Source organism: Pithys albifrons, chromosome 25 (assembly GCF_047495875.1).
Source record: "Pithys albifrons albifrons isolate INPA30051 chromosome 25, PitAlb_v1, whole genome shotgun sequence".
Taxonomy (NCBI): domain Eukaryota; kingdom Metazoa; phylum Chordata; class Aves; order Passeriformes; family Thamnophilidae; genus Pithys; species Pithys albifrons.
In genome coordinates this window covers 3,818,986-3,832,219 of record NC_092482.1, presented here as the reverse complement: position 1 = coordinate 3,832,219, position 13,234 = coordinate 3,818,986, and the positions used below count along the sequence as shown (strand labels likewise).

Here is a 13,234-nt window from a genome sequence, read left to right as displayed (position 1 = left end):
CAGGATTTGGCAGGGACTGCCCAGGGAGGTTTGGAATGCCCAGCCCTGGAGGTGCCCACTGGATGTGGCACTCAGTGCTCAAGGTGGGCACAGAGTGGACTTGATGATCTTGGAGACAGAATCATAGAATAGAATCCTAGAATGGATTGGGTTGGAAAAGCCCTCCGAGATCATCAAGTCCAACCCTTGGTCCAACTCCAGTCCCTTTACCAGATCATGGCACTCAGTGCCACGGCCAAGCTCAGCTGAAAAACCTCCAGGGATGGGGAATCCACCCCCTCTCTGGGCAGCCCATTCCAATCCCTGAGCACTCTCTCTGCAAAGAATTTCTTTCTCATCTCCAACTTCAATTTCCCCTGGCAGAGCTTGAGCCCATCGTGCCCCCTTGTCCTATTGCTGAGTGCCTGGGAGAAGAGACCAACCCCCACCTGGCCACAACTTCCCTTCAGGCAGTTCCAGACAGTGCTGAGGTCACCTCTGAGCCTCCTCTTCTCCAGGCTGAACACCCCCAGCTCCCTCAGCCTCTCCCCACAGCTCTTGTGCTCCACTCCCTTCTCCAGCCTCATTGCTCTTCTCTTCTCACTTGGGTTGGAAGAGCCCTCTGAGATCACCAAGTCCAACCTTGATCCAACCCCACTGGGATCACCAGCCCAGGGCACTGAGTGCCCTGGGCTGGTGATCCCAGTGGGGTTGGATCAAGACATGTTGGATTCTCTGTCCCTGGAGGTGTTTCAGAGGACACTCAGAGCCACATCCGGTCCCTTCTCCAGCCTCGTTGCTCTTCTCTGGCCCTGCTCCAGCCCCTCAATCTCTTGCCTCAACTGAGGGGCCCAGAACTGAACACAACACTCAAGGTGTGGCCTCCCCAAGGCAGAGTCCAGGGGAAGGGTCACTGCCCTGGGCCTGCTGGCCACGCTAGTTTGGATCCAGGCCAGGATCCCCTTGGCCTTCTTGGCCACCTGGGCACACTGGTGGCTCCTGTTGAGCTTCCTGTCCCTCAGTCCCCCCCAGGTCCCTCTGCCTGGCTGCTCTCCAGCCACTCTGTGCCCAGCCTGGAGCGCTGCAGGGCTTGGGGTGGCCAAAGGGCAGGACCTGCACTTGGCCTTGTTGAACTCCATCCCATTGCAATCAGCCCATCTCTCCAGTCTCTCCAGATCCCTCTGCAGAGCCCTCCTGCCTTCCAGCAGCTCGACACTCCCTCCCAACTTGGTGTCAGCAGCAAATTTGCTGCTGATGGACTCAATCCCCTCATCTAAATCATCAATAAAGATGTTAAACAGGACTGGACCCAGCACAGACCCCTGGGGGACACCACTGGTGACCAGCTGGACACAGCCCCGTTCACCAGCACCCTCTGGGCCCTCCAGCTCCTGACCCAGCAGAGGGGACACCTGTCCAAGCCATGGGCTACCAGCTTTTCCAGGAGTATCTTATGGGAGACAGAGTCAAAGGCCTTGCTGAAGTCCAGACAGACCCACCCACAGCCTTCCCCTCATCCACCAGGTGGGTCACCTGATGGTAAAAAGAGATCAGGTTGGTCAGACAGGACCTGTGATCTTTCCCAACCTCAGAGCAATTCCCTGATTTTGTCCCCCAGCAAAGAACCTGCTGGAGAAGGAGGATCCTCCTTCAGTGACAGCAACATGTGCTGAGTATTTTATTTTTTCCTGGTGTGTCAGTTCTTACTATCCATTTTTGGGCTTCTTCATCCATTATTTTGGGACCTGTGATGTGTTTTGACAGGCACAGACTGAAAAGGAAACCAACTGTGCTCTCAGAGCTGAAACAGGTGGAGGAATTTGCCCCTCCAGCCCCACAGATGCACATTTGTCTTTATTAAACCAACACAACCCTTGGTGTGAAATGGGAAAATTTCCCACTTAAGTTTCTTTTTGGAGCTCCAAAACTGTCTCTGAAATTTATGCAGATAAACAGTGTTTGTAACTTTTGGAATTCAACCAAATCCTGCGTTGAGGGGTTTGGGTTTGTTGGAGATTTGTCAAACTCGTGATGATTTTTGCATTAATTTCACGACGGTTTGGATGTGACTTTTAATTTTTTGAATGAAAGGAAAGGAAAAAACTGACACATCATTTTTTTTTTTATTATTATTTTGAAAGCCACTGGCCAGTCCTGGCATGGATTTTCCCCAGTGCTGTTTATGAGACAAACCCTGTTCTGTGTTTCCTTATTTTCAGAGCAGGGATTGCAGGAAAAGGGATGCAGCAGATCCCACATTTCCCCTGGAGTTGGGAATGTTGCTCCTGCCCACCAGCCCTGCAGAACCTTCAGGATTTGCTCTTCCCACGGTTATTTCTTGAGCTCTTGGGCTGCTCAGCCTTGCAGAGGATGTGGCAAATGTGTCATCACAGCCCTGGGGCTGGGAAAAGGTGCCAACAGCTCTGCCTTCCACCTCCTTCTGGAGATGCCAAACATTCCACCTCCTTCTGGAGATGCCAAACAAAGGGAGAACCCAAAAGCTTCTTGGGTGCAGAGAATGTTGAAAAGGAAGCTCCACAGCTCTTCAGAGGCTCAGGGATAGGAATTGTCCTTATTTCACACCAGGGCTGCACAAAATGGAGCATCTGTCGCGCTTACGCTTGTGCTGGGTGAGAGTTGGAATTTTCAGACGTAGTCAAGAGGTTTCTGTAGCGAGAGGAGGTGGTGTGGGAGCCTCCTGTGGAGTTAAATCAGGCCATGGCTCTTCCCTTGGCTGTGTCTCTCCTCCTCCTGCTCCTGGAACCTCCTCGGAGGTGTCCTGGGCTCTGATGTCCCACCAGGCTGCTTGTTTTCCAAGGAAAAGCCCTTATCTCCAGCTGGGCATGTTCTCTGCTCCTCTCCTGCTCCCACCACAACAGGACAGTTGTTTGGAAACCTCTCCCTGTGTCCTGCAGGACCACACTAAGCTCTTGGGTTGGGTCACCTGCCCAACGACTGCCCATTGCTTTGGCAGGAGCTGATCCCCATGTGATCCCCATGTGATCCCCATGGGATCCTCATGGGATCCATAGCTGGGAGGCTCTGATGGTGCCTCCTGTGATCTGTCCCTGGTGCAGGAGACCCTGCTCAGGCTCAGGAACACTCGTGGTCTCATCACCAAGCCTGGGGTGATGCCACTCGGGGCACGTTCCAGCAGCACATGAGGAGGTTTCTGAAGGGTCATTGCAGAGCCACGTGCTGGGTTCTCATCACAGATCCCTGAGCAGTGCCCAGACCACCAGAGGGGTGAGGATGGAGCTGGAGCTTTGGCTCTGGGTCTTTCCTTGTGGTGGCTTCCCTTGAGTAGATGTTGGTGCTGTGTAATCCCATTCTTGGATAAAGGGGCCACAAGAGAGATGGAATTCTTGCAAGGACAAGAGGAAATGGCTTCAAATAGGTGGGATATTGGGAAGGGATTCCTGGCTGGGAGGGTGGGCAGGCCCTGGCACAGGTGCCCAGAGAAGCTGTGGCTGCCCCAGCCCTGGGAGTGTCCCAGGCCAGGTTGGACAGGGCTTGGAGCACCCTGGGCTGGTGGGAGGTGTCCCTGCCCATGGCAGGGGTGGCACTGGGTGGGCTTTGAGATCCCTCCCAACCCAAATCTTTTGATGATTCTCTGATTTCCAGGAGTAAAATGGGAGAGACAACCCTCTGGTCACTTCTCTAGAGGTGACCAACTCCCATCTCAAAGCAAAGAGCTCCAGAGTGGAGAAGGACAGGAATTGTGGCTGGTCCTGCTTGATGTGGAGAGCAGATAAACTCTGCTTGACTTACTGGGAGCCTTCAGAAGAGCTGGAGAGGGACTTGGGACAAGGAATGGAGGGACAGGACACAGGAATGGCTTCCCACTGCCAGAGGGCAGGGACAGATGGGATATTGGGAAGGGATTCCTGGCTGGGAGGGTGGGCAGGCCCTGGCACAGATGCCCAGAGAAGCTGTGGCTGCCCCAGCCCTGGGAGTGTCCCAGGCCAGGCTGGACAGAGCTTGGAGCACCCTGGGCTGGTGGGAGGTGTCCCTGCCCATGGAAAGGGATTTAAGTCCTTTCCAACCCAACCCACTCTAGAATTGGGTGATTTATTGCTGGTTTCAGGTTCTTTGGAGTCCTGGCAGAGCTGTCTGTGGCCCATCCCAGCTGTGTTCTGGTGTCCCTCTGTGCCTCATGTGTGAGAAACCTTCACCAAGAGCTCTTGCACCTCCCAACATGCAGTAGTAGAGCCCATCCCTCCTCCATGCACTTCATTAATAACATACTGTCTGTTACCAAAATATGGCTCTTGGTCCACTGCCAAGTACATGTTGTGCACATCCATTTCCAAACAAGCTGCTTTCTTATTCCAGCATCAGCTTTTTCAGCAGGCAGAATAATCCCCTTGGAAGCAGCTGCTTTGCTGATGGCCTGAGCTTTTTGTGCTGCAGGTGGGGATGGGCATCTTCCTGTCAGCAGAGCAGGAACATCCCCCAGCTCAGGGAAAGGAGGAAACAAAGGAACCCAGATGGGTTTGAAATGGTACTTTGAGCAAAGGAAAATGAATAATCCTCATTTTCAGGCTTTGTTTGGTTCAGTAGCCCTGTGTTAATTAAAGCAGATATTGAGGGTCCTGGTAGGTGCCATGTGTGGGTTGGCAGGTTTGGAGCTGCTTGTCTGAGCCTTGCCTGGTGCCCTCCCCAGGTGCTGCTTCAGCTCTGGAGAGCCTCTTACTCCTCAGGATTTTCTAAACACTTCATTATAATTTATTTCTCTTTTTCCTCTATCCCCCAGTTAGAAAAGATGCTTTTGGAATCATATCCCAAAGCAAGAGCCATGGCAGTGGAAATGGAAAAGTTCTGAAAGATTAGAACATTTCTAGAAGCTTTTCTGGCTTTTTTTTCTGATGTTTTGCACAAGAGACATAAATGATGTGGAGCCAGACCTGCTGCTGGTGCCCTGGAAGGCAAATTCTTGCTGAAGGGCAGGTTGTGTAAGGGGATGAGGAGGAATAATGCCCATCATCTGCACTAAATAGAATCACAGAATCACAGAATCACTTGGGTTGGAAGACACCTCTGAGATCATCAAATCCAACCCTTAATCCAACCCCTCTTTGGCACCAAGTGCCATATCCAGACTCCTCTTAAAAAACTAATTGGGGCTGAGCTTCAGCTTGTACCACGCTGGGTAAAGTTTCTCCTTGGACCTCAAAGCCCACCCAGTGCCACCCCTGCCATGGGCAGGGACACCTCCCACCAGCCCAGGGTGCTCCAAGCCCTGTCCAACCTGGCCTGGGACACTCCCAGGGCTGGGGCAGCCACAGCTTCTCTGGGCACCTGTGCCAGGGCCTGCCCACCCTCCCAGCCAGGAATTCCTTCCCAATATCCCATCTGTCCCTACCCTCTGGCAGTGGGAAGCCATTCCCTGTGTCCTGTCCCTCCATCCCTTGTCCCTCTCCAGCTCTCCTGGAGCCCCTTTGGGCACTGGAAGGGGCTCTGAGATCTCTGGTTCTAAATCCAGCTTTGAACATCCTCCAACTCCATGGAATCACAGGATTCCAGAATGGTTTGGGATGGAGGGAAACTTAAGGATCCCACCCCTGCCATGGGCAGGGACACCTCCCACCAGCCCAGGGTGCTCCAAGCCCTGTCCAGCCTGGCCTGGGACACTCCCAGGGCTGGGGCAGCCACAGCTTCTCTGGGCACCTGTGCCAGGACCTGCCCACACTCCCAGCCAGGAATTCCTTCTTGAGCTTTTGTGTTGAATGTCTGGTTCTCTTTTCTGATTGTGGAAAGTGTCGGTTTTGTGGCCCTCAAAATGGGACAACAGGAGAGTGGCAGAAGAGGAGGGATGGGATGGGGTGGGATGGGATGGGATGGGATGGGATGGGATGGGATAAAATGAGATTGGATAGGATGAGATGGGACAGGGTAAGATGGGATGGGATGGGATGGGATGGGATGGGATGGGATGGGATGGGATGGGATGGGATGGGATGGGATGGGATGGGATGGGATGGGATGGGATGGGGTGGGATGGGGTGGGGTGGGGTGGGATGGGATGGGATGGGATGGGATGGGATGGGATGGGATGGGATGGGATGGGATGGGATGGGATGAGATGGGATGGAGTGGGATGGGGTGGGGTGGGATGGGATGGGATGGGAAGGGATGGGATGGGGTGGGATGGGATGGGATGGGATGGGATGGGATGGGATGGGATGGGATGGGATGGGATGGGATGGGATGGGATGGGATGGGATGGGATGGAGTGGGATGGGATGGGATGGGATGGGATGGGATGGTTGAGAGTCCTTGGAAGAAAAAGGCCTTGCACTGTGAGGAGATGGGATAGCTTGAAGCTTTCTGTGGTGGACAGGAGGATCATTCCAGAGAGGAAGGAGGAGCAGCAGCCAAGCCCAGGGATCTCCAGCAGCTCCTCAGCTTGTCCAGCACATTGTTCTTAAGAGCAACAGTAAAATGTGAATTATACAACTCTAAATATTAGATAATAAATAAGAAATAGGTATATATTTAAAATCTAAACATTATATATATATAAATTGGATAAATCTACGTGTTAGGACTGGACTGAGCGTTGCTTTTGCATTGCAGGCTGATTTTAAATCTCTTTCTGTCTCCTCCCTTGGTTTTGAATTCCTTTCTGTCTCCTCTCCTGCCCTAAAAAAGGTGTGCCCAGTGGAGCTGGATTCTTGCCAGGCACACACAGCACCTGGAGCTGCTCTTTGGGAGCCCAGGCAGCCACTCCTGTGCTGAGCTGGGATCCCTTGGGTGCCCTGGGCAGGTTGTGGGAGGTCCAACCTTGGCATTTCCACAGGGATTTTCTCAGCAGAGCTGAAGGCAGGCTCGGCAGGAGACACATTTTATCCCTGGTACACTTTTCTCTTTCTCTTCTCAGCCCTGGAAAGGAGTAGGTGGAAGTGAGAAAGTGTTTTTTGAGGGGAAGTCACCAGCTTGGTGCCTTTGTGGCCATAAATGCTCCTCCAGTGCCTTGTTGCTCCTCCAGTGCCTTGTTGCTCCTCCTGGCCTTGTTGCTCCTCTTGGCTTTGTTGCTCCTTTAGGATCTTGTTGCTCCTTCAGGATCTTGTTGCTCCTCCAGGATCTTGTTGCTCCTCCAGTGCTTTGTTGCTCCTCCTTTGTTTTGTTGCTCCTTCAGGATCTTGTTGCTCCTCTTGGCCTTGTTGCTCCTTCAGGATCTTGTTGCTCCTTCAGGATCTTGTTGCTCCTCCAGGATCTTGTTGCTCCTCCAGTGCTTTGTTGCTCCTCCTGGCCTTGTTGCTCCTCTTGGCTTTGTTGCTCCTTTAGGATCTTGTTGCTCCTCCAGGACCTTGTTGCTCCTTCAGGATCTTGTTGCTCCTCCAGGATCTTGTTGCTCCTTCAGGATCTTGTTGCTCCTCCAGGATCTTGTTGCTCCTTCAGGGTCTTGTTGCTCCTTCAGGACCTTGTTGCTCCTTCAGGATCTTGTTGCTCCTTCAGGGTCTTGTTGCTCCTCTTGGCTTTGTTGCTCCTTCAGGATCTTGTTGCTCCTTCAAGACCTTGTTGCTCCTCCAGGATCTTGTTGCTCCTTCAAGACCTTGTTGCTCCTCCAGGACCTTGTTGCTCCTCCAGGACCTTGTTGCTCCTTCAAGACCTTGTTGCTCCTCCAGGACCTTGTTGCTCCTCCAGGACCTTGTTGCTCCTTCAGGGTCTTGTTGCTCCTTCAGGACCTTGTTGCTCCTTCAGGACCTTGTTGCTCCTCCAGCTTGGAAGGAGACCCTGAAGGTGGTGCCTTCCCACCAATATTTTCACCTCAAGAACCAGACCTGGTCCTTGCTGGGATTGTCCCTCCCAGGGTGCAGGTGCCTTGTGGAGATTTTGGGGCTCTAAATGCCCAAATGAGCAGCTGAGGGAAAAATCATCAGTGAAACGAGTTTTCTCTTGTGCCTTGAGTTGAGTTCAGCTTTGTTGGTGCCCACAAAGGATTCTCCAGCCTGAAATGTTCAACACAGCCCATCTAAAAAAGCCCCATAAATCCCAAGTTCTCCCTGAGCTCTGTCTTGCCATCAGCTTCACTCCAGAGGGGAAAATGTGTTTGCCTGAGTGGATGTTTAATTAAAGCTGAGCTTGAAATCTGAGCTTTGTCTTTGGCTAAGTTGGGCTTTATGTTTAGGAATTGGTGCAATAAATTCTTTCTAAGAGTGAATTACCAGATTACCTGGAATTTGATTGAAGTGCCTGAGCTCTTTGCTGCTCTGTTTGTCCTTTATAAAATATCCAGGTCCTTTTTGGACAGTTCTGCTCATTTTTGGTGCCATGTTTGAGGTGCTGAATTACTGACAGGATAGAGGGAGACTGAAGGGGAATAACACGATTCAGAGCTCATGTTTTGTAGCCTTCCCCTCTCATCTGTTCTGAATTTAACATTTAATGAAATAAAACTGTTGGGAAAAGGGATGTGAGGGCTTGAGGAACATTTTCCCCTCCAGCTCTTCCCTGGGTTCTGCCATTTGGGAGCGTTTTTTGGGGTGTTTGAGCAAATCTTACGTAGGCTCCAAATCCTCCTGACGTGGTTTCATCCTCCAGGCCCAGCTCTGCAGTGACTCTTCTGCTTTGGGAGTTTGAAACTTGAAAAGGCAAACTGACTGCAACAGAAATTTATGGAAAATATCAGGGGGCAAGTGCTTGTTTTCATAACAAGATGACTTGGAGAGCTGGAGCAAGTGGTGCTGCCTCCCCTTCTGCTCTTTCATCCTCCTCCTCTCAGGCACAAGTTTAAACCTTGAGTCACAGATGAGGAATTTCTGCTGAAAAAAAAGGGCAATTTTCAAAGGCTTCAGAAGATGCTGCAAAGGAGAATTTTGGCTGGCAGATGACGTGGGGAAGGGCAGACTGTGCCACAGCTCCCAGGAGTCAAAAGCCACTTGACAGGTTGGGATGGGAAGATGAAAGTCCCTTCTCTCCCCCTCCTGCCATGTCTGGGTGTTAATTAAACGACCTCCTGCTCCTCAGAGTGTCCCTGTGGGGGTGAGAACTCAGCCCAAGGTGGGAAAAAAATCTGTCACGTGAAAGGGAGGAGGGGAGACAGAAATGCAAAGATTTCTGGTCTGAACTGTATTAATTAAAGTTATTAGCAATAAGCACTTCTAGACAGTCAGAGCCTTGTCCCCAGCACTGTCTGTCAACAGGGACAGCCCCAGGTTGGAAGGGGTTCTGACCTCTGCTATGAAGCCACACTTAAGCCAGAAAAGAACTTTCCCCACAACAGCTCCCAAAATAACATTTATTAACACAAATATGTGACAGTTCTTGTGGGTTCTCCTTTGCCAGTGAGAATGTTGAGCTGCAAGATTGGATTTAATTGATAATAAAAGACTCCAAAAGAACCAGCACAAAACACATTTTACAGAGACAAACACCAAACTCAAGTTCAGTGTATCCCAAATTCACAACAGACAGAAACCAGCAACAAAGAACTACTGACTAAAAACAGCCACCTAAAACACTTATCCAGACACTCTCTCAGTAACAGGAAAATAAAATATCTTGCCCACCACTCTCTAACACAAAACAAAAAGGGCAGAGCAGCTTCTTATCAACACACATGTTGAAAAAGAAACTGCACATTGTATCCAAACTAGCGTGGCCAGCAGGCCCAGGGCAGTGACCCTTCCCCTGGACTCTGCCTTGGGGAGGCCACACCTTGAGTGTTGTGTTCAGTTCTGGGCCCCTCAGTTGAGGAAAGAGATTGAGGGGCTGGAGCAGGGCCAGAGAAGAGCAACGAGGCTGGAGAAGGGACTGGATGTGGCTCTGAGTGTCCTCTGAAACACCTCCAGGGACAGAGAATCCAACATGTCTTGATCCAACCCCACTGGGATCACCAGCCCAGGGCACAGAGTGCCAGAGTGATCCCAGTGGGGTTGGATCAAGGATTGGACTTGATGATCTCAGAGGTCTCTTCCAACCCAACTCAGAAGAGCAACGAGGCTGGAGAAGGGAGTGGAGCACAAGTGCTGTGGGGAGAGGCTGAGGGAGCTGGGGGTGTTCAGCCTGGAGAAGAGGAGGCTCAGAGGTGACCTCAGCACTGTCTGGAACTGCCTGAAGGGAAGTTCTGGCCAGGTGGGGGTTGGTCTCTTCTCCCAGGCACTCAGCAATAGGACAAGGGGGCACGATGGGCTCAAGCTCTGCCAGGGGAAATTGAAGTTGGAGATGAGAAAGAAATTCTTTGCAGAGAGAGTGCTCAGGGATTGGAATGGGCTGCCCAGAGAGGGGGTGGATTCCCCATCCCTGGAGGTTTTTCAGCTGAGCTTGGCCGTGGCACTGAGTGCCATGATCTGGTAAAGGGACTGGAGTTGGACCAAGGGTTGGACTTGATGATCTGGGAGGTCTTTTCCAACCCAATCCATTCTAGGATTCTTTGATTCTATTCTATGAAAGCAAAGCAAGTTACTGTAGTTGCAAAACAGAGCTGGGCTTATAAAGAACAGCAAAAGCAACAACCAATATAAAGTATCAAAGTGTGAAGCGAGTTCCTGTTATTGGTATTAAGGCAGCAAAGCAGAGTCAGGAAAGAAGATGCTTATAAAGCAAGAGTCAAAGTAGGTGTTAACATAAGATATAAGGTAGAATGTATGAAGGAATAAGCTTTGTAAGAACGTAAAGTTAAGAAAGTTGTGTAGAAAAACAGAAAGCAGGTGGTCTTGTCACCCCTACGTTGTTCCAGGAGGAGGAGGAGACAGGACAAGCTGCAGCAGTTCCCCTCACAGAGAGTTCCCCTCTCCTCTCTGCTGGAGTTTAAACTCCAAACACTTTTTTATACCTTTTTTTTTTTCCTTCATGTGGTTTTGTGTGGCTTAAAGTCAGTTTATTGGGGGGTGATGGTGATGCCTGAGGGGAGGTGGGCCCTGGAGTGGTTATAGAAGATATCCCAAAGGAAGGCTCTGCTGTTTCTTAACACTCCACCCTTTGTTAATCTTCTCAGTTTGAGAGCCTTTGTCCTCTCCTTGGGGCATCCCTGCAGGGGGCTGGGACATCTCCCTCAACCCATCGGGGCTCATCAGGGACCATCACCCCACAAAACCCTTACCCAGAGGGAAGGAGAGGCTTTTCCACACCTCTTTTTAAAACCCTTCCTGGCATCTCTGGGGGTTTTGTCTCTGTGGCTGCTCATCCTGGTCCTGGCTCAGCCTCTCCAGCTCCCAAATCCCAGGAGATTCTTTGCTGCTCATTCCCTGCCCTGCTGGGCTTTTATTGCAGGAGAAGCACAAGAATAACCTCCCCCCCCCTCTTTAGTTTCAGATCCCAAATTGAATTTGTGGGACAGAGAACTATAAATATAATTTATGTAAAGAAGGGGCAGAGCTGCTGCCCCCTGGAACTGCTGCTGGGTGGTTTTCAAATTAGCCTTTCCCTGTAATGGGCACGAGGGTTTGACTTGGAAATGCAATATAATAATCTCTGCTTAGAACTTATTCTCTTGTTCTCTTTCTCTGCTCTGGTAGGAATTTATTTAAAGGCTTTTACTAAACCACTTTTATTTGAATTCATTTTATTCCAAACAAATGTTGTACAGAATTTTGTGTCTTTGAGAGTTCAGGCTGTTAAAACCATGTGGAAAATCCCATTTTTCCAGCACTGGTGGTCAGAACTGCTTTGTCAGAGGCACTTTTACCTTTTCCCTGTTTTTTATTGAGTCTCTTGATCCCCTTTGGATTTGCAAGGATAAAAATGGAGGGTTCAGTTTTTGTGCTCAACACCAAACCTGTTTGGGAATGTTTTGAAGTTGAAATTTTATGTTAAAGGAAACAATTCCTGGGCACAACATTTGAGTGTTAACATTGAAATTTTATATTAAAGGAAATAATTCCTGGATAAAACATTTGAGTGTTAAAATTGGAATTTTCTATTAAAGGAAACAATTCCTGGACACAACATTTGAGTGTTAACACTGAAATTTTATATTAAAGGAAACAATTCCTGGACACAACATTTGAGTGCTAAGATTGGAATTTTATGTTAAAGGAAACAATTCCTGGGCACAACATTTGAGTGTTAACATTGAAATTTTATATTAAAGGAAATAATTCTTGGGCACAACATTTGAGTGTTAAAATTGAAATTTTCTATTAAAGGAAACAATTCCTGGACACAACATTTCAGTGTTAACATTGAAATTTTATGTTAAAGGAAACAATTCCTGGACAAAACATTTGAGTGTTAAAATTGGAATTTTATATTAAAGGAAACAATTCCTGGACACAACATTTGAGTGTTGAGTTCAGATATTTATAGTAAAGTTGCTTAAACCCTGATGGGCTCTCTGTGCTTTTCTATTCTCAGCTTTTCCACAGTTGCTGAATCCAGGCCTCCTATTAAAAAAAAAATCATAAAATAGGAGAAAAGGAAGTGTTTGAGATCATCAGGAATGTGCCTCAGTGCTCACACACTTTTGGAAAGTTGAACCAAGAACCATCTCCTTTGTAAAGAATGCAGATAATTTAAAAAAAAAAAAAAAGGAAAGAAAGAGTAACCTGATCTGAGCCTGCCAGTGTCGTTAAGTGCTTCCATCTGTTCTTTGCTCTTTCCCTCACTCATGACCCCCTTTCTCTCTCCCCTCCTTCTCCTGCAGCTCCTCTGAGGAAAGCCAAGTTCGTGGAGAGCCCTCGAATCCCCGAGGCCGAGCTGGGCTCGCCCACCCTCTCAGCCCCCAAGCTGGACATCGACTCCTTCTGCCCTGGTAAGGCTTGGGCAGCTCTGGGGGGGGGTCAGGGGCAGTGCCAGCCAGGAGGGATTTCACAGGGAATTCTGCCTGGATGCTCCGTGGGAGCTCACCCAGCCAAGTGGTGATTCCTGTTGGGATGGTCGTGGTTGTCTCTCTCAGGTTGGTGTGTGGTCACTCTCCCCCCACTCAGAATAAGCCACAGAGGGTAAAAATCAGCCAGTGGTCTCACTCCTTATTTAATTCCTGATGCTGCCCTGCAGTAAAACCACGTTGCAAAAGTAGCATTAAATCAGCTAAAGCCAAACCTTGTAACCTGCAGCTGAGAATATTGGGGGGTTTATTTAACTGTTATTTTAGTTTTAAAGGAATCCTGGTTGATTTATGCCTCCTGTAGTAGTTGCTCTCAAAGTACATTCATCTTGCTGGAGGCCTCTGGTGGAACACAAATAGAAGTGGGTCATGGCCCTTCCTGCCTTAACCCTGTTTGCTCCCTTGGCTTGGGCAGGCTCTGCCTAAACCCTCCTGAGCCCAGGCAGAGCCAGGTGGGAGAGAGGGCCTGGCATCTGCAGCTCC

General features: G+C 49.8%; 1 protein-coding gene across 6 annotated transcripts in view; it reads left to right on the top strand.

Annotated features, from left to right (window-relative positions):
* TANC2 (tetratricopeptide repeat, ankyrin repeat and coiled-coil containing 2) overlaps nucleotides 1-13,234 on the top strand; it is a 216,432-nt gene that overhangs the window by 85,217 nt on the left and 117,981 nt on the right. For all 6 annotated transcript variants that reach the window (XR_011699673.1, XM_071577333.1, XM_071577335.1 and 3 more), the window contains one exon: nucleotides 12,569-12,676. Coding sequence is in view for 4 of the 6 variants with exons in the window: in XM_071577333.1 (XP_071433434.1) it covers nucleotides 12,569-12,676 (108 nt within the window). In the remaining 2 variants the exon portion in view is untranslated. The remainder of the gene's footprint in view (nucleotides 1-12,568; nucleotides 12,677-13,234) is intronic.